General features: G+C 39.4%; 1 protein-coding gene across 8 annotated transcripts in view; it reads left to right on the top strand.

The window, feature by feature from the left end:
- The window catches only part of GOLM1 (golgi membrane protein 1), a 30615-nt gene extending 12136 nt beyond the window's left edge, over window positions 1-18479 (top strand). For 5 of the 8 annotated variants that reach the window (XM_080572621.1, XM_080572620.1, XM_080572619.1 and 2 more), the window contains 7 exons: window positions 5495-5549; window positions 7361-7463; window positions 9884-10022; window positions 13883-14009; window positions 15251-15538; window positions 17793-17903; window positions 18209-18479. In XM_080572621.1, coding sequence (XP_080428747.1) covers window positions 5495-5549; window positions 7361-7463; window positions 9884-10022; window positions 13883-14009; window positions 15251-15538; window positions 17793-17903; window positions 18209-18276 — 891 coding nt within the window. In that variant the 3' untranslated portion in view covers window positions 18277-18479. The remainder of the gene's footprint in view (window positions 1-5494; window positions 5550-7360; window positions 7464-9883; window positions 10023-13882; window positions 14010-15250; window positions 15539-17792; window positions 17904-18208) is intronic. The other 3 variants (XM_080572625.1, XM_080572623.1, XM_080572624.1) reach the window with 1 other exon arrangement.
- Window positions 18480-21616: the final 3137 nt, after the last annotated feature.

Below are 21616 nucleotides of genomic sequence, written 5' to 3'. Positions count from 1 at the left end.
GCTGCCACCTATCCTGACCTCTCCCTGACTCCCCCTCCCAATTATATTATCTGTGTTAGTGAGCAGCAGGTCCAGTAAAGCTATTCCTCTGGTTCCTCTGTAACCTGGATTAAGAAACTGTCCTCTGGGAGACCTCTGCTGTCCTGCTTTTTCAGCGGGTGTCAGGTTGGTTGATGTTCCCCAGCAGGACCAGGACCTGTAAGCATAATGCTTCCTGTAGTTCAGGAAAGAGCAATTCATCAGTGTTCTCCTCTTGATCAGGCGGTAGTAAACACCTATCATGAGGTTTCCTTTGTTGGCTTGGCCTCTAATTCTCAACCGTATTTCTATCAACCTGCTTGGAATAATCTGTAAAGTTTGCTGTTGAAAACTGAGGAGATGTCACTGTAGAAAACATTAGATAAAAGTGATGCAATGGACTTATTTCCTCTCTTTTTCTTTTCATGACTGGAAAGTCTCAGGAGGTGAAGTGCTAGAACGAGCATGTATGTGTCCGTGCACCACTTCAGGGCAAGTTTAGAATTTGCTCTTGTTGTGACACATGAGCAAACATCCCACACAGATATTGTTTGTTTTCCAATTCTGCAACTCAAGAGTAGGGAGAAGTGCTTTACTGGAAAACTATATTTGTCAAAAGATGTCATCAACCAAGTTGGCAAGGATTCATCCACCATAAATTAGAAGCACCCCTGATGTGGCAATGGTGGTGGAAGAGAAGGAAAGCGTCCTTCTCCTTGCTAAGGACCTTAATCTGAAGAAGCTCTTCAGCATCAGTGTTTATTTAACAACAGGATGCAGAATATATAAAAAGACTATTTCTGAGCTTTTTTGTGTGTTTATCTGTATATACGTATGTATAAACATGTGTTGTATATGCACATGTGCATACATATATATTTGTATACACACACAAATGCATATCCTTGTTTTTGTCTCCATGGATTCCTGAGGGACAAGTAATAAATTCACCCTTTCTGGTTATACAAACCTCAGTCCTTGAACTGAACTTTATTCCCCTCCCTGGGGATTAACAGTAGGTATTTACCTTTTCCAGGAGGGATGAATGCAAGTCCAAACCCCGAGTCACTCAGCTCTCTTTCCAAGTAATACAAACTGTCTAAATGTAACTAGACAGATGTTTGAATGATAAACAGGATTTTGTTTTAATTTTCATAGTTGTTCTTAAATAAGAACAGTGAAAGTGCAGATGTGTAGAAGTGAATGGTCTATCTCAAAAAAAAAAACCTGCTATTTTTCAGGGAGAATTTATAGGGCATCTGGATGTAGAAAAAAATCTGTACAGGGGCAAACCTTCGCAATCTGGACTTCTCACAAAAGCAACTCTCAGATAAGATTTGAGACCCAGATTAATTGCAGTTCGTCTCTGGTCACTGCATCTTATTACTCTGCTGATTATATGGATAAGGATGTAGTAATATGCTGATAATATGACAAGGATAATTAAGCCACTGAGTTAGTTTTGTTCCAGACTTCTACACCAGTAAGATACTCTGCAAGTTAAAGTCATTGTTAGAGGCAACGTGACAGCCACTGAGAATTACATCTGCCTGCTTTTCTGGTTACATTGCCCCTGTGCTACTTCAAGAGCAAAGGCACAGAAGGTGGGAGATTGTTGGAGCCTGAAATACCCCATGGGCTCACCATTCGTTGAGGCAATGTAATCCTGGGTAATTGCTGTCATAATTCTTTTCCTACGTCTGAGTATGTCTAAAACATTTCTGTAACCAGTCTGCTTTCAAAAAAATCTGTTTGAACTTTTGAGGATTCATGTAGATTTACCCAATGGATTCTGGAAATCCATACAAAAATAGAGTGAAGAGATCAAGAGAGCTTACGTGAGCTCTCAGTAACAACAAATAAGAAATCGGGAGTGCAAAAGGGCTGTTTGTAATCCATAAACAATTTTCTAAAGCAGAACGATATCCAATCCAGTATGGTTGCTTTTCAGGACTTGTAGTTTCTGAGAGGTACACACCCACAGTAGTCTTTTTGGAGAGTGTAGCAACAGAACAACACACGTAACCTGTTTTTAGTTTTAACCCTTAGAACATACTTTTGCAATTTTCTTTTTCTGTGGATTTCTGTGATGCTTCCCCATCCCATATCTTGTTTTACTGAGGAAGAGCAGCAAGCTTTGTGTGCTGTGGGTGAGAAACACGTCACTGTTACTCATTTAACACTGGCCACAGCTGTTCTCATCCTTCCCTTTGGGAAAATCTCAATTCCCAGTGCAGCATTCTGAGGCAGAGTACCTGGTGGTGTGCTGAGAGTGGACTCTACTGAAACAGAGTGACGGTGGACAGGGGGAAGAGGGAAGAAAAGCCTGCTGTGAAGAGGCACCAATGTATGTTTTGTTTCTGTTTTTGAAAGAAGCAGTGTCATATCTTCTAGTTCTGGAAAGTTTTAAGGAAAGCAGGCACTGTCTTGCCCCCCGCTTTACTTGCTGCTGTGTGGCGTTTCTGAATTAGCGAGAGAAATCAGTCTGCTTACTCGTAACTCGTACAGCATATATCTAGAGAGTATCTCATTTTAAATTGTGTTTCAATATGGTGAAGAAAAAATGGGTGGGCTGGGACTGGCTGAACCATAGGCACCCCGAAAGTGGAAATGTAGAGTATGTGCAGCTTAAGATCACTGACGCTGTGTCTGACCTTTTTCTCCTTGTGAGTGCAAAGCCCCTTTTCACTGGTTTTAGTTCTGAAACAAATATTTACTCTTCTCAGCTACTTTGCTGTTTTATTCTTTTTTCCATCAGGAATCTCATTATGTGCCTGGATATGCTAAGTTCGGTTACTGTTGGAAAACACATACATTGGTTCAGGGTGCTGGGGCTAGCTTGTTTATGATGGTATAAAAAGCCATATACAGCCACTGCTGAAGGAGCTAGTGTAGTATGCCTCCCAGGAGTGTGTTTATTGCAACTGCTGTGTAAGGCATTAATCTGATGAAATGCTTATGTGTAGTTCAGAGCATGTGCTCAAAACATACGCTTTGAGATAGTTTATCTCAGTGCTTCCACGCATGCGTTTCTGTACGTTTCTATTTTTTTTAACTAACAATACCTTTAACGTTTGTGCTTCTTTAGTAGAATATGACTTATGCAGACATGTTCTTTGGTAAATAAAAAATATCTCTCTCAGCTGTCGTTAAAACATTTGCTGTCCAGCTGTAGCAAGATTTTTCCGTTATTTGCTGATGGCAGCATGGCTTTCCATTTGGTTTCTGAGGGCCTGCTGTCCACCATCGGGACCCCCAAGCCGGAGACTGACCTTTCCTGTCTGATAGTCGCAAGGTCTTCTGTGGAAGGCATGCGTGCAAGTACAACAAGCTGGTTCTGTCTAACAGAGTTACTCCCACAGTCAGAGATCATACTCTGATATGGCAAAATACCGAGTATCCTGAGCTGAATAATCACTGCTAGGGATTATAGGTATTGTTCTGTGGGCTCAACGAGATTTAAAATGTATTTTTTTTTTCCTAGCTCTGAGTTTAGGCTTGTGTTTGCTGACTGTTACTCTGCATTTTGAAAAATAAAATAGTATCTGCCTAATTCACAGATATGAAGCAAAGATTAGCTGGTGTTTGCATGCCAGGAGGAAGAATGGAAAGCCTGAAGCTATTGATACAGTCAGATAGAAAACTGGCAGTTGAAACACTGCCCTGTAAATTATTAAACAGCATTTCTGCTCAAGTTAAACAGGTGAATAGATTTCCATGATTTCTTACTGTACTCTTACCCTCAAATTCAGGAAGGTAGGTGTGGCATTGTCAAAAGGAAGTTTTATTTGATTTGGATTTATGCAGTCCAAACAAGTAAGATACGTGTTTATTTCTTAATGTTTCAAGGAGACTTTTTGGCTTTTCTGCACATCAGCTAATCACAGTTATTGCTGTTCTAAGGTACAAAACATTTAACTCTTGTCTTCTTCACTGTCAAAATGAAAGAAACGGTTCTGGTATTTGGGGGTTTCATTAAAGAACAAACAAACAAAAATCTGTCTGAACATAAAATGGCCATGTCAAACTAACAGTTTCTCCAGTAAACCAGTGAAAACAAATCCAGAGCCTATTTTATCTTGTCCTATAAGAAAGGAGACGACAGATAGGTAGGAGGTAATCCTAGGTATGTGCTGTTTTTCATGTCATTGCTATTTCTTTTCTTTTTAACAAAGGAGTAAAACCTTTGCTTTTGAGCTTTCACAAATGTTCATGTTTGTTCATAACACCATGAACAATAAGCTCATGGTCTGACTGTATGTATAGAATGGTGTAGGAATATTTCTTTTATTGGGTTGAAAATATCTGCCTCTTCATCAGGACATGAATGGCCACTTCTTTGATTTGGGACTTCTTAAAGGGTAGACAAAAGACAAATCCACGCCTCTGCTGTGTAGTCTCATTTGGATTGATTGAACACTTTCCTTCTCCTCATCAGTTAGTACTTGTTACTGTAGTCTTCAAGAAAATAGGCACTGACTGGCAGCATTGACTGGCATGACACGGGCAGACAGAATGAATGTAGGCACTTCTTTTTTCCTTTGAAGTGATGTGGGTATGGGTATGCATCAGTACTTGAGCAGCAGCTTTGGGAAACTGTGGGCTTGATGTATCCTGACCTCAGACCCCTGCAGAATATAGGGGTGTCCTGGGAAAACTGCAGATCTAGAAAATTGCAATGAAACATAAGAAATACGCTCTTGAGACTGGATCATTGCTGAAGGATCAGTGGATCTCATCTTTAAGACTCCTGGACCAGGCTTTCTGAATGTTAAATATGAGCATGAGTTATGTTGATATTTGGCTCAGAGGAATTATTTTCATTTAGGCTCATGTTAGTTCAGTGAATATTCTGGTGTTTTGGGGCATTCGTATTTGTGTTGGGAGAGGGTGAGTGAGGGGAAAAAGGGACGAGTCATGTTCATATGTTGACTGCTTCAGAGTGAGAGAGCAAGTGCAAAGTGAGGGAATGGAGCAACATTATGCAGTGCTTTCTTATCAAAGCAGGAGTGGATAATTAGAAATGTGATACAAGGCAAAGGCTTCATGTTGCATTTGCAGAGTTCGCTTATGCTTTCTGTCTCATGCTTGTGTTCCTGAGTGCAGGTGAGCAGGAGTTAACAGCAAGCTATACTACAAGGTATTCTCTTTCATGGAATAAGATTAAACCAGAATGAAGCAGCAAGCAATTTTAGCAGTGGTCTCTGTAAATTCCTCCTACTTTTGTTTGTGATATCTGTGCAGTGATAGCTGTTTTTTCTGTATGTATACTGGGAAATCTGGGTTAAAATAAGTGCTTGTTGTTTGTAATAGTAAATCTCTAGAGCAGCTAATAAAGTTTTTGTGTTTGGCTGTAACTCAGCACTCACAAATTAAAAATCCTGTTTTAAGTGCTTTGGTTGTTGTTGTTTATAACCTTAATGGTAACACAGGCCCTTTGCAATTAAAACATCGTTTTCTGTTTTGTGCTTTCCAGGCAGTGCTGATGAACAACATCACAACAAATGAACGATTAATCCAGAGTCTAAAAGGTATGATATAATACCTCCCTGTATCACTCTCATATTGGTCTTTAAGGCTTGTGTTATTACAGTGTCTTCTAGGAATGCTGCCTTCCTTCAAGTTGTGGGGAGGGTGCAGGAGCTGCTGTGACTTCGCTCCTGCATCCACACACTTCCTGTTCAGTGATCTGTCAGTCTGCATACGCCTCAACACCAGAGGGATTTCACAGAAGCATAGGATGGTTTGGATTGGAAGGGACCTTAAAGATCATCTAATTCCAACCAATTCCAATAGTGGGCAGGGACACCTCCCACCAGACCAGCTTCCTCAAAGCCCCGTCCAACCTGGCCTTGAACACCTCCAGGGATGGGGCATCCACGACTTTGTTGGGAAACCTGTTCCAGTGCTTCACCACCCTCTCAGTAAAGAATTTATTTTGAATATCTAATCTAAATCAACCCTCTTTAAGTATAAAGCCATTAATCCTTGTCCTATCAGTCCACACCCTGACGAAGAGTCCCTCCCCAGCTTTTCTGTAGGCCTCCTTTAGGTACTGGAAGGCCACTACAAGGTCTCCCCGGAGCCTTCTCTTCTCCAGGCTGAACAACCCCAACTCCCTCAGCCTGTTTTCATAGGAGAGGTGCTCCAGCCCTCTGATCATCCTCATGGCCCTCCTCTGGATCTTCTCGAGCATGTCCACGTCGTTCTTGTGCGGGGGACCCCAGAGCTGAATGCTGTACTCCAGGAGGGGTCTCATGAGAGCAGAGCGGAGGGGGACAATCCCCTTCCCTCACCCTGCTGGCCATGCTGCTTTTGATGCAGCCCAGGATGCGGTTGGCTTTCTGGGCTGCAAGCACACATTGCTGGCTCACGTTGAGCTTCTCACCAACCAACACCCCCAGGTCCTTCTCCTCAGGGCCGCTCTCAATCTGTATTTATCCATGTAGTGCTTAATGTGGGACTCCTGACCCCTAACTGCTAATGATGTAAAAATGATATGAAGTACAACTAGCTTCTGTACGTATTGTTTATATATTTTTCATTCCACTTTTTGTAGCATATGTTTGCATTCCTCTCTGAGGTGTTTGGGTCATAGGTTTTAGCACCAAGAGAATTTTCAAATTCATATAATAAACGAGAAAATGTAGTCTAATTCCTTTCAGTTCATGTTTGTGCTCCAAAACGTTATTAGCAATTTATGCCTCAGATGTCTCATCATAAGTTCTATAAACAGGCAAATAAATGTATTGCCAGTTCTTCTGATGTCCTCTCACAAAGCTTTCTATCAGAATGTATTTATAATGCTAGAGCGTGATGATGATTCTTCTAACATTAAAAAAAAAAAAAAGATGAATCTTACATTCCTCAAAACCAGAGGAATCTAATAGTAAAATGTATGTTATTCAGGGAAGAGTTGGAAACTTGGTCTTCTGGTAGCTAATTAATATGAAAGCTATTTCATACTATGTTCTGATTAGTCTTCCATAGACCTGCATGCTTTTTGGGCTGAAATCTAGCAGAACAAGGGTGTGCAAACAAGTTTCCTAATGTAAGAGTGTTTCTAATGAAGAAAAGGAGGTCAAAATATTAACACAAGCTGTGTGACACATATGTGCAGCTGAAAGACTAATCATGCCCAGTCCAGTGCATCTTTGATGAATCAGTTTAGCGATTGTCAGTGCATCTGTATACAAAATGTAATGAATGTAAGAGGAGGATAGAGCTAGTGTACTTACTAGTGTACTTACTGACAGATCTGTTGTGTGATATTTATGTTGTAATATATCTGGGTATATATGTGTGTGTATTTTAATACACATTTTAAACCTGTTACGATCAGAACACTTTAAAGAGTTACAGACAGAATATGGAAAACTACAGCTGGATGTTTACCAGTTTCAGAAGAACCAGACTAACCTTCAGAGAAAGTTCTCATATGACCTGTAAGTATGCTCTTTCTAAATAATGGCTTCTGGAGTTGTAAGTGATTCAGTTATAACCCTAAGTATTCTTGTGATAGCTGTATCGCTGTCAGTAGATGTGCAGTTTTAAGATGAAAGCAGCACCTGACACATCTAAAATTGCTTATGGTTGATCTTGGAGAAGAATATAGTCCTTGCAATGCCCAGCATCTCAGTATGCACAGACTTCTCACACACTTCACATTCCTTCCAGTGCAGGAAGAGAAGGATAGCAATACTCTCATTTAAGAGCTGGGGGAAATGGCAACACAAAGAGGCTAAATGCTGAAGTTTGAGGACTAAGACACGGGAATACCCTTTGAGAAGCTGTACCTCCCTGAGTTGTGGAGGTCACAGTAAATTTCTGATAGAGCTACAGTTCTGCAGTGCACTTTGTACATAGTCATGGTTTTTTAGTTGAGATTTCTCATTGAATAGTGAAGCATGGATAACTGAACACGACTACATACCAGTATCTCTGGTAATACTAACATGTATTTTTGCTATTTCTAAGAATTTTTCATGGTTTCTTTCTGTTCAATAATCTTGTCTCCTCACTACTATTCTCCCCTCTGGTGTGCTGATATAGAAAACCAACAAAATTTGGTGTTTGTATGTTCTCATAAGGATTTACATCAGGCATATATTGTTCTAGTGATATGTATTTTTCCAACAGTCACATTTTAGCCAGATTTTTTAGGAATTCTGACTAGAAGCTCAACGTGTTAATCAAAAAACCTGAATTTCGCAGGCCAAACTTGAAAACTTGAAATACCTTTTTTTTATTATTATTTTTTTGTTTGTTCTTCATTTCCCTGAATTAAGAGTTAAGGATTTGTATTACCACATTTGGGATGTTTACTGATTGTCAGTTGGTTATGTAGTATGTTTCTTTTTTTTTTTTTTAAGACGTTGTTACTCATTTAGTAGTGATGACCCAGATGGAATATATTGGTGGATTTCTAATAATTTGGGACTTTAACATAAAAGTAAAAGGAAGTTGGAGATTTAAGTTTGTACCAGCCTTTTATTAAGCTGTGTTGCACTTACATGTCAATCAAGGTATTTTTTCCCCTTGAAGTTTATTGTGCGCCACAGCTGTGACATAGCTGGGACTGCTGGACCTTTGTTGATGTTTTTTGCTAGCTGGAGAAGAGTATCTGTTTTCTAATGTCCTCCTTCGAAGGCTGTGGTCATCAAGAATAAACGTATCTGTAAGTGTACGTGCTGTATAGTCGTGCTCCACATAAGTGGTAAATCCTTGAACCACTGGATTGATAAGCACGTGCAGGAATGTGATACAGAGTAAATGTAGAAAGCCTGGTGTCTGAAAACGCACGCTTATTGCCCCTCTCTTGTGAAATATTTTCAAGTACATCTTGTTTAGTAGAAGGTCAGATCTGGAGGAAGCATCTCCAGGATCACAGCAGGCTCAAGGTGAAGGGATAAACAAGTTAGAGAGATGAAACCGTACTACTTAGATGGGTTTGCATAGGTCAGGGAAGGTGCAGAGACAGGAATGATAATTCGGCCCACCATTAGATGAACAGGAACTAAGCCGCTAACTTGTCTGCCTTCTCTCAGTCCTGAAGCGGGTGCACTGTCTCCTGCAATCTCCCTTTGGTAATCCACAAAAGCAGTTGTTTTCTCAGTCAAGAAGCTACACTTTCTTCACTAGCTTTGCTGAATAATATTTAGATGTTCATTTTCTATGACCATGAGAGAGTGGTCGGCTACACAACTGAAAGCAGCAGTCCCTTAGTGTTATGACAGAGGAGGCACTGGTAGCACTGTCTAACTGTTAAAATTACATATAAAATACTAAACGCTGTCTTCTTTAAGAAATATCCCTTTTGGAACTCACCATAGCTACCGAAGAACTCCTTTCTGTAGCATTTTGTTGTCTTACAGCACTGCACATTGGTGGAATATTGAGAAAGGGTGTGTTTAGTTTGCTAGCAGCAGCTTGCATCTGCTTTTGATTTGACCTAGTACTTTGCTGTTTCCTCTTTGTAACTAAAACCCAAATATGTGTTTCTGTTATCATAACAGAAGATTTTCAAGGATCAAAACTGATTTTGACTTAACTGAAATGGACTGATTAGTCAAAGACAAGAAAATCTGTACAGCTTGTTAAGCTGGTATAGCAAAAACAATTTAATTTCTTAAAGTGGAACTTGGACCACCTGCACCTTGAGTTTGTCTTTAGGACATAGGTTAACATCTTTTTTTTTTCTATGGACTTCTCAAATGTAAGCACAGGTAATAGAACTAAGAAGATTTAAAAAGTAAATAAACAAAAGGAATGGAATAAATAATGTTACAAAACAACATTTTATAAGAGTTATTTTATGGATATGGATGGAAGTTCATGACTGCTCACTTGTTCATGTTTTCTCCAGGTCACAGTGCATCAACCAGATGAAAGAATTAAAAGAACAATGTGAAGAAAGAATAAATGAAATCGCAAAAAAAGGCAGTGATGTATCACAAGTCAGAGAAAATAAAGACTTCCCAGAAGATTCCAAAAAAAGTGGCCAGGTATGGTGGAGGTAGTTTCTTACAAATCTTTTTCTATGTAATTGTTAAGTGGTTCTCCTCCTTTCTGCCATCTTCAGCTAACATTAGCTCATCTCATTAAGTTTTGTACTGCTCTGATTCATATCTGTTGAATGTTTCTGATTTATGTGAAATTGAGAGAATCTGGATACAGAACAAGGCAGAGGCTGCAGGAGACCTTGCCATTCTCCAAATTACTGTCTCTGAGATGCGCAGAGCTCGAGAGCCACTAATGAGAGTGGTGAGGAGCCCTTTCAAGAATACTTGTGCTGCTGAGCTTTGGTCCTTTTGACTTTGTTAAAGGACTTTACAAAGCTTTGTGTGTTGAAGTTGGATGAGGATACATGATGAGGATAAATGTACTGTGAATCACTTCAGAGTACCAGCAAGCCTCGAATATGATACTGTAGTCCATAGGTCTTCACTAGAGACTTTGAGGTTCATCAGTAGGTATAAAGTGCCATGATTTTCCACGTGAACGCAGATTTCAGACTTTTGCAATGGGAATGAGGGGGAGATGAAATGTTTTAGCTGTTTGCTTTTGGTTATTCTGAATCAAAAAAGGCACGAAAAGCGTTGCTGTATGTACTTTGAGCAGTATCAGTGGAACAGTGCAGGGTTGCCAAAGGGGGTGGCTGTGTGCCCACCCAGTCTTTCCTCCTGAGGTGTGGAGGGTGGGAAAAATGCCGAGAAAATAGAAATCTGAGATGGTCATGTTGTCTTAGCATGTGAATTACTGCTGCTTCTTCAGTGAAGTGGGGTTAGATCAGGGACAGCTTGCTACGAACAACCCTGGAAACAGGTAGTGAAACTTCTGGGTGAAAAGGCAGCTAATTTGTTTGGATGTACAACAATTTATTTGGATGTACCCTTTCATCAAGACTGCAAGCACCTGTGGCAGATGTTACATGTGGCTGCAATTGGGCCTTTTTACCATATATGAGTGGCCAACTCATTGCAAAGGCAAGGGAGTTTAGGTAGTTTCTGCCTTTTAGTCCTTGCCTAGGAAAAGGCCACTTGGAGAAACAATTTGGTGATTTAGTAAGTGGAAAGGGTAAAGCATTGAGAGCTGAATTTGGGTTTTGCAAATAGCTAGAAATGATTGGGAGAATGGCTGAAACATCTTCCCATTGACCCCCGGCGTTCAGATAATGGTTCCAGTCTCTGTTCTATTCTCCACAAACTCTTTATGTAAAAAGGGAGAATAGAGAACTGCTGAAGCTGTGACCTTTTATCCTGGGAACCTGTGTTATTTGAGAGAACTGCAAAAAGAACGAAGCATTAGAGATAGTAAATGCTAGCCATTTATCCCTTTAGAAGAAAGTGAAATTTCTTGTTTGTCTAACCGGTAATTTTTATGAACAGTGCCAGGTAAGTGAGTAAATAACAAACCCATCATTCGGACACGGCTAGGGAAACCTTGTACAGCAAATACATCTTATTTGATTGAAAGATGGAAAATACAAACCGTTTGGGAAGTTGATGTGGGGAAGAGCATACCAAAGAGGTGATCAACTCAATTTCCAGTGTTGCCTTGCAGCAGAGTTTCATTAACATTGCTTGTGCTGGATGTGGTTTGTTTAAAAGTTCCAGCCTGGTACCTGGGAAGCTCGGCTGAAGCCCCTCTGCAACACACTTACAGCCTCCTTCAGCAAGTCCCATAGCTGAAGGCAGTCATTGCTCAAAGCAGGCAGCAGTTTACCAGTCCTCCTTCCAATCTACAGATGGGTTGGTCCCAGCTGAGATAACCACTGATACAGCCGCAGCCAAAATAAATTCTGTTTCCTTGTGTTCCCTAGTGTCTGTGATAGTGCCTTTTATGTCAAGCTGTAACTTTCGCAGTAGTTTGTTTGCTCAAGGATTGCAACTTTTTCTTGTACAGAGGATGAGTTATGTATTGCCATGAATGTTTTTAACTGGAGCTTTTAGCTGGAATAATTCCGTTTTTTTACAGATCACATTGGCTGAGCTACTGTGGTTTCCTTTTTTTCATGCAGAGTTTGCAAGATGTACATGCTTATGTAATGGAAAGGTCAGGGTTAAAATAAATCAGAGAAAGATGATGGAATTTTCTCTATTGGTTTGTTAATAAATACAGAGCTACTCTTTACAGCTCTGTCTTTTGAGGACTGATGTATACTCCTTGGTTGAGGGATATATATATATAGTGTCTGTATTAATTTCTCTCTTACGTGTTTAAATTATTATTTTTTTTAGCAAGAAGGCCAACTGCTTCAACTTAAATTTTTTCAGCATACACACTTCTTTTATTCAACACTATCATTAAAAATTACAGAGTTAGATATTTAAGGTAATGTAAATTATGGGCTCTGTGTCTAATTAAGAGCTGAATTGCAGCTGTTAAGTTCAGGCTTCATATTTTTATGGAATTATTTGTGCCCCAGCCTAAAGTGGAAAATAGATTTTTGTTCAGTGTCTGGTGGAGACGCTTAGTTATGTATAAAAAAGAAGCTTGTTTAAATACAGCATTTTTAGGTTTTAATGACTAGGAGGAAGATAGGGTTCTATTGCAGTAAACTTACCAAATCTTCTGTGGTAATAATTGCTTCTCGAGCTTTCATAAGAGTTAGTGTTAGATTATTTGTTGTTGATGTTGGACTTTATGGTGTTGACCCAACAAGGTCTTTAGTTCTGCCTGGCCTCGACTGAGCTTAAACATTTTCAAAATAGCCAAGTAATCATGTCCTACAAATCCTCTGCAACTTCAGTATCTTGATTATTTAAACACTTCTTTCTGCAGATGTTTTCCAAATGACCATAGGAAGACTTGTCTACCTGGTATTTTATTGGCATGCTTAGAACAATAGGTAGCTGCAGTTCATCAACAGTTGTAACAGGAAGCTTTTTGTCTGCTGTATGACTTTCCACACCATGGGGTTTCTTACTCATTTGCGTAGTCAGGTATAAAAATGTTTGTCCCTAAATGTCTGTACACTTGCGCTTTCTGGATCTTTAAAAAGATAAATATGTAAGACAAACAGTTTCATTACGGACTTTTTTTTTTTTTTATGCTGGAATAGTGCAACATGGCCTCCGGACATATTTCACGCCCATGTTTGTGTGAACTGAATTGACATAGCTCTTGGCCAGTTAAATGCTAATATGAGTAAAAGCAGCACAGAAAATTTTGACTCTTGAGTTGGAATATCTTCAAGACAGTGTACAACTTAGCCATTAATCTTAAAGCAGATCATATGGGTCAGGCTCTGAGACCAGTCTAGTACCAGCAGTCGATAATCCTTAATTCAAAACTCTTCCTTAAGTGAGTTTCATCCAGTTAAATAGATACTGTTGTCTACTTGGTTGATTTGTATGTTTTGTTTTGTTTTTTTCTTCTCTGAAGCCTGCATTCAACATAATTTTAGTCCCGTTCTGTACAGCCTTGATTAACTGAACTCTGATTATGCACGAACTCGGTTTACCTGTCCCTGTACTAGCAGTAGCTAATGCTGTCTGTTCTTACTGCTCTGCTGGCCCTGATGTGGTAGCAGGGCAACAGCGGAGAAAGGTGCAGCACTACAGGTCTGTGGCCCTCACGGCGTAACAGGTAGTGTTTCTGGTGAAACATTAGCCAAAAACAGTAATCTCAGGTTTAATTAAATTAATGGTATCTTAAGTTCTTGTGATGTGTTATATGCTCTTTATATAGAAACATCACTGCATAATCAAGATCGTAATTCCATCAACAGTAGAAAAAATTGAGTGTTTACATTTTTTTTTTATCTCTACTGAAAATTGAATGGATTCTGACCTAATTTTAGCTTCCAAGTCCAGGAACAGATGTTAAGACCAATGTCTGTCTGTGTATATTCACTTTATAGGCTGATAGTCAGCTGCAAGCCTTGAAGCAATCTGAGTTCAAGCAGACTGACTCAGAACAGCCGAAAGATAACGATGTACCAAAAGAAGAACTTACGGTAAAGAAGACAGACCCTCTGCAGGCTCAAGGTGAGATAGAAATCACTGGTATCTTAGGAATTTGAGTGAGAAAGTTTGTAGTTTAATGGAACACTTGAAAATATTTTTGTATACATGATTAAGATGGAAAAGTGACACTGGTAGGCTGAATTATAATCAATTTTCCTTTCGCTGTAGGAGGGTATAATTAGTATCTGTTCAAGTATTTTTATTACTATCATTTCTACTAGTTCAGTTATATTGAAATTGACGTGTTGCATGTAAAGGAAAATAAAAACAGTTACCATTCTATCATGGTCACGTACTGGTGAGAAAATACCTTGCTTTTGGATGCAAAGATTTTTAAGCATGTTTTAAATTTGCGAGTTTTAGTAAGTTTGATATATCTAGGCTGCTGCTCTTCTGTACAGAATGGCTGAAAGTTAGGCTTTAAACAAATGCATGCCTGTGCTTTCCATGTGTTGTCAATGAGCAAAATGCAAGTAATGGAAATGATATGCAGGAGATCAGATTAGATAACCTAGTGGTTGCTTATGGCATTAAACTCTCAAAAACTATTAATTCGAATGGATGTGCCTTGTGCATCAGTCTCACAGAGAACTGTGTGTGAGAAATCCAATTTCCTATTTAATTATTCTTTCATGCTATCTTAAATTACAATCCTGGGAGTAATTTTAGAGCAATTCAAGACAACATCTCCATATAACTTATTTGGGTAAATTTTGTCCTGGTGTTTTTTAGTTAAAAATACAAATACACAGGAAAAGTGATGTGGTAATGTCTGCTGAAAGCAGTAGCCTACCTTCACTTCCTCTGTGAAGGCTTTAAGAACAGCCTTCGTTTAGCTGAAAACCTGCCCATGTAACTGCTTTGTCCTGAGATGCTTTTGCACACCTGATCTGTTTTATTGCCAATAATGAAAATGCAACACACAGAAACCTGATGTTGCATAGCAAATTGCAATTTTTATTTAAACTGCTCTATTTCACCTGCCAAACTTTTTTTAACTCCACATGTGAGCATTCTAAGTAGGTAGCAATGTGAATATGTTGACAGTAGACAATGCCACTAGACTTTACAAGTCTCACCTTTTAGCTGTCCCCAGTCTGAAAAACATGGGTTGTCTTCTGTCTTTCTCTTTGGATCTGGTATGACTGAGAGAAAAACAAGAATTGAATGTAAAAAACAAAGCAGCATTTATTAAAGGTTTTTAACTTGTGCTGCCACTGAAAGATGATATTTTTTTACTCAATCATTTTTATTGTTTACAGAAAGAATAAGTGGCCTAGCTGCCATCAGAAAACAGGACCCTAAAGCAGAAGAGGAGAAACTTTCTGGTGAACTGAAACACCCACAGGGTTCAGTCAAGGCTGTCGCAGGTCATAAGGAGATGCCCCCTGAGTCAGAGAAAGAACTGAACCCGGCTGAAGATGAAAAACACGTAGCTGGGCAAGATGCATTACAGCCGGCCACAGAGCAGGTTGCCAATGAGGAGGTGGAGAGGGAGCAGCTCCTAAATTATGATGCTAAGCAGGGTGCATCACCCCCTGGAAAGGCTGGTTGGTAGCATGTTGTGTGTTGCAAGTAAAGGAATATAAGTGTGTAATAGAGCGTGATTTCTGAAACAGTGATGGCAGCTGGCTGGACGTAGTATAAGGTTTCATAAAGGTTAGCGTGAGAGGTAAAAGGTTAGTTAATCCCCAGCATGCTTCTAATGTCAGTGGGTGAAGATGCAGGCTTCTGTTCGTGCAACAGGAGCTACCAGGCTGGTTTCTTTCGCACCGCCGTCCCAGCCTTTCCCTCTGTCTCTCCATTGTCTGTACACAGCATTTGGGGACGTTAGTCCCGGAAACCTCTTGGTATTGAGGCTGTGTAAAAATACAATGCTTTTGAAAAGGATGAGACATATTGCCCATCCAAAGCATTGATGAGTAGAGATACTGCATATTAATGTTTCGCACATAGTCATCTTATAATGTTGATGTGTAAACGCTAGCGACCCCTGTTTGAAAATATGTTAGCATGAGTGAAAGTTCACCTGAGACTTCAGGTATCTGAAGTTTATTATCATGCGTCTGCAAAAGGTTGTCAGCAGAGGTGACATTTTTTGGCATCCACCACGTGTGACTGTGAACCAGTGTCTCCACAGTGCTGAGATACTGATGTCTTGTCAAAACCTGGCCAGGATCTAGACATCCCCCTGTCTTGAGGAACTCAGTCTTAGGTAGACTTCAATTCGTGCACGCAGCATGGTGCTCCTAGGATGATCAGCACTTTTTATGGTTATCAGCACTTTTTCACAGAACAAAGCAGTATTTTCTGATGCAGTTGAAGCTTACAGCATTCATGCAGGCTCAGTTCCTTGCTTCTCCTGAGCTCATCCCAGCCTGTCTTGTGTATCTGTCTTTCTACCTGGAGTATCTATCCTAAGGACCTCACTGTGACCTCTTCTGAATGTGGAAATCCTTCACCCTTCCTTGTACGATGCAGTATTGAATCCGTAGCTCAGAGAGTAAACAAGCAGCCTGATGGACCACGGGAAATGCTGTCTATGCTTTTCAACCCAGTGAATGCATTCATATAAAGCATTATGTTATGATGTTACCACAGCGGACTTGGCAGGGATAAATAATCTCATCTGCATTGCAGAAGTAGTGTTTTTCCAACTGCATCAAAAAGATGCTGGCCAGAGCAGGCAGTTCTCCAAAGAGATGTGACTATACATGTTAGCTCTTTGCATTTTAACTGAAGTAACAGAACAATCAGGTGCAAAAATCATCCAGAAATTAGTGCAAGAAAAACTCTGTGGTGCGGCCTGTGAAAGGTCAGAGTTTCTGTGAGAGAAAGACCAGCACAGTATTCTTCAGGCTTGATTGCCAAGCAAAAATACCATACCTTATGGTGTAGGTTCCTTGCAGCCAAAGGATCATCAAGTAGAAATGGATTTCTTTTACGTTCCCCAAGCATCCTGTCTGTCATTTAAAGCTTCTTTTAAAACCTGGAGACCTTTAGGCCTATTACTGTAGGTGTTTTGGTCTGAACATGGACAGTATAAAGCTAAAAGCTTTCAAGCCTGTTTCTAAATCAGTTGCTGTTTAGATATTTTGGCTTTTCTTTCTCCTTGAGAACTAGAGACTCTTCTTCTTTTCTTAACTGGGGTATGGTTATACCTCTATGCCACTATGTCTTTTATGGCTGGCAAACCAAAAAATAAAGGTAGGACTTCAGCAGTCAGAAGTAATTTACTTCTGAGCAATCTGTAGTAAGAAATCTTCATCTTGAGCAAATTTTACTACATACAAGTTGTATCGAGCAGGATGATTCATGACAGAGTGAAGAAAATCTTTTACAGAAAACCACTTTTGTGTCAAGTTAGCACATAGTAAAGTACTCTTTTTATGCTGAATTCAGAGCTTTCTAATTGGTGGACAAGCCAAAACAAGAAGGGGGGAATCTGAGGTATGTTTTAGCAGTGGTGCTAATACATTTAAAAGCAACTCCATCAGGTTTTCAGTATCATCTTCAGGTTTCACTGTTTCTTTGGATGTCATGTAATGTGTTCTGAAATTGCGTAATGCTTTTTCTTTGTCCATCTGAATGCATTACTGAATTTTATTCCAAATCCCAAAAGATTGTTACCTTGCTCGTTATACAAGATTTACAGCAAAGGTTTTCCATTCAAAAGGAAAAGTAATATTAAAACATACTCTTTAAACAGCAATTAATTCAACAGCAAAATAAATTTTGTGCTAGATATTTACAGTAACTGTATCTTGTGCAGCATAGAATTCATTCAATGTAACATTTTTCCAGACAACCAGGCACAGGAAGCATTGAAGGACAAGAACGTTGACTACAATGTAGATGAGAATGAAGCTGAATCAGAAAGGGACAAGCAAGCAGCACTTGCAGGCATTGCAAATGGTAAATAGGAAAAAAAAAGAATGTTTTAATTCAAGCTGAAAATGTTACCATGATGTTTTGCATGTTACCCTGTAGCAGATACAGCTATTTTTTTCTCTGTTCTCTGAGCTTTCCCTAATTTTGAGTGTGACCTATTTTCTATGTAGCATTACTGAAACTATTTTTTAATGTGTGTTGGGGAGGGGAAGTATCTGTAACTTTACTCTGCCATGGAGTACTAACAGTCCTTTCAGAATTTTCTAGACGAAGACCTATTGCTTCTGAGCCTTAAAGAGATTTCTGTGTCTTTTTTTTTTCCTAATTAGTTCAAAACGCTGAAGAAAATATGAAGAACCACTTATATGACCAAATTGAAAAACGAGAGAGGTTGTGAACAAAGGAAGTTGATGATGCAACTTGGTCACCTCTTCCTATAAATGCAGCAAGGATGAGAGCAAAGTGATTTAAGAATGTCTGATTATCTTCTCAAGACTTCGATAAGGGCCCAAATGAAGTAATATTTTGTTGCGAAATGTTAGTACTGTTCCAGTGGTGAAAAAAAAATCATTAAATCTTTCAAGGCTTTTTTTTAAAGCAGCTTGACCTCTGCAATGACTCTTTCCTTCCTACTGATTATAAAATTGAGACCAGCAAGCAATAACTGTAGTAACTTTGAAGTCAGATCACTTGTACAGTCATACTACAATCACAGCGTGCATGGATTGGGTGGTAGATGGGAAAGAGTCCTTGGGCAAGGACAGATTTTTTTCCCCTAATCAATGCAGCAGAGAAATCTCCAACCTAGGTTTAAAAGGGGAGGGTAAGCTAACTTGCCTTGACAAAACGTGAAAAGATGAAAAATGGCCCATGCATGCTGCAGTCTGCCCTTCTGCCAGTTCTGACACCATTTTATTGCAGTGTAGGTAGACTCAGCATAATTGTAGTTCCTAGATATTGTGCAGTATGATATAGTTTTCTTGGTCTCATAAATGAAACTCCTAGCTTACATGATCTGTACTAGAAAGCAATCACTGTCTTGGTTGTGTTCTTAGCTTTAAGTTTAAAGTAGATTCTGATAATAGTATCTTCTTAAGAGATTAGCAGGAAAGTTTCCTGAAAGCCTTGCTGAACACCTGTTCACAGAATCAGAAGTACGGTATGGTTCAATTACCACTAACTTCCACAGAGTTCAGTCAAACAGACTCCTGACCTTTTGATGAGAGAGCCCTCCTGAAATGTTGTGCCACATCTACCCTTTATCTAGCCACCATCTTCTTCTGAAGAGTAGAAAGGCAAATGCTTGCCTTATAAAACAGCAGATTCAGCTGTTCAAAAAAGTGAATAATCTCTGCTGGACTTGTGAAGGCAACAAAACAGACTATGCATTTTCCAGACATTTCACCTTCTCTCACAGATGAAGCTGTAGTCGGTGTGAAGTCGTGCGTTACACACAATGTATCATGTTGTTAATGTTCTGTAGTCTTTGTCTTTTCTGCATCTTTCTGAACGTAAACCAAAAACTAGTTCACTTCGGATAGCCTACAACTACCCGTTGCTGCCACTGAAACAACCTTTAACTTCAGTCTTACCTGCATTGTATGCAGTCAGCGGTTTTGAAGATTGTGTCTGTCCTTAAGACCGACACCCACGTTTGGAAGTTTGTGAATGCGAACCAACCAGTGTGACCAGACGACAGACACGACCAACTTCCCAAACAGCAACTTCATTGAAAAATATAAAGACTTGTTGTGGCTTTCTCTCAATGTGCTTCATATTACAGCCTCCACGGTGTGTCATTCTTAAGTGTACTGTGCTACAGCTCCTGTACGTTAAGGCGTCTAAATGTGCAAGTAGAGGGTTGGTTCTTTTGTGAATGAAAAGAGTAGGGGTTGTCAAAAGAAGGCAGAGCTCAAGTCAGACAGCGCCTATTACACCCAAATCCGCAAACAGATCACTTGCAGACTTGCCAAATGTAATGAATTCTTTTAAGAGAATCACTAATTGTCCATTACTGAGTTCTTTGTTACTTTTTCACCATTTAAGTCAGATTTTACTGGGCTGGGCTACTATAGTAAGTAATAACAGAGAAATGTTTGTAAGCAGTGAGAAAAGGAGGTAATGAGCATCTTTGAATGACAAATGCTGGGAAACTTGGGATGTTTCTGTTATGCTGGTTCTTTTGCTTTATTTTTTTTTTTTTGCAAACCATGTTATGTTTTGACATCAAAATGTTTACATGTGTTCAGAGTAAAATGGGCATTATTTTAGGACTTGGATCTGTAAACTTATATAGCTGAGATGAAGTTAATCAGGAATATAATAGTGATTATTAAAGAGCGTACATTTAACTGTATGAAATGTGCAATGAAATGCTGTATTCAAGTTGAATGAATGGCTTTAACTTGAAACTGGTAAAATGCCAAACAAAAAATCCTTTATGTTATTAATATATTGCCAGATAATTCTTTTAGAATTAGAATAGTTCACTTAAAACAGAACTACAAATATCAAGTCCAACTGCCTGACCTCTTGGGGGCTAATAAAATGTTATAGCCTATCAATAAGAAAATTGTCTAAATGCCTCTTGAACACCGACAGGCGCAGGGCATCAGCCAGGGCCTGTTCCAGTGTTTGGCTACCCTCGTATAAGGAAACTGCTCACTGTACTTCTGTACAGTACCTAAAATCTGACAAGGCTCCTTGCTAGCCAGCTAAATGGTGTCCTCCCCTTAAACACAACCTCCTCTGTGCAAATCACAACTGGTGTAACTCTGACAGTAGGGGTCTGAAAGCCTGTGTAAAAGCAATATTCAGAACCGTAATGGAATATAGTCTTAATAACTTTAAGTGCTACACGAATGTAAATAGGGTGGTAGGTTTCTAATGGACAAGGGACCTTTATGTCTACTGTACCGAACTTTAAAGTCCAAGGACTGACTTTTATTTGAACAAACGAGATTCACTGCAAACTGTGGTTTACATAGTGTTTAATCACTAAAACTTTTACTTGCATGAGGGAGGGAAAGTTTCTTGACTAGTCTTCTTGGGGTTAAATTAACACTTGTCCTTGATGTTTTTTAAAAGCAAAGCCTGATCCATTTTAGATAATCATTTTAAAATAAAAATAATCTTCTCTACTGTGCGCTATTTTGTTCTGTACTGTTGATTCAATTCTAATGTTAATGAAAATGGGATAGGTGAGCATTTTTTTAGAGTTCTGTGAATGTGCTACGATGTAGAACTTGTACTCTCATACCTCCTGCTTCCTTTGGAAAAATATAAAAGGCCGTCCCTTGAGCTGCCGTCATGGAGTTAAAGATTTTGAAGACAAGAAATATTTTTATGATTGCTTACAAGGCAGCAGCAAAAGGTAGATGAATTCTTCATGTCCTGCACTACTACCAGTTTACGATCTTTACAACTGTATTTTCCAGGATTTTCATTCCTCTGGCAGTGATATAGAAACATTCAAGTATATGAATCCACATAAGCAAACATGTACAACAGTATGCAACCTCCTTACCAGAGAAATGAGAAACTACTTCTTGAGAGTTCCTCATTCCAGGAAGCTGCAAATTGCTGCCAGACAAAAGAGTTGTTCTACTTCAGAGGTTCGTTCCTGTTTTCCTGTTATAGCTTACCAGTGCTGTTGCTTATGTGATGCCATTGAAGTGGTATTACCCCATGATACAAAGGTATGTTATAAGAAACATAGTCAAGAGGGAGGTAAAAGC

This window comes from Anser brachyrhynchus, assembly GCF_964034855.1.
Source record: "Anser brachyrhynchus genome assembly, chromosome: Z".
Taxonomy (NCBI): domain Eukaryota; kingdom Metazoa; phylum Chordata; class Aves; order Anseriformes; family Anatidae; genus Anser; species Anser brachyrhynchus.
The sequence above is the reverse complement of the archived record's forward strand: the minus strand, read 5'-3'. Positions and strand labels throughout refer to the sequence as shown.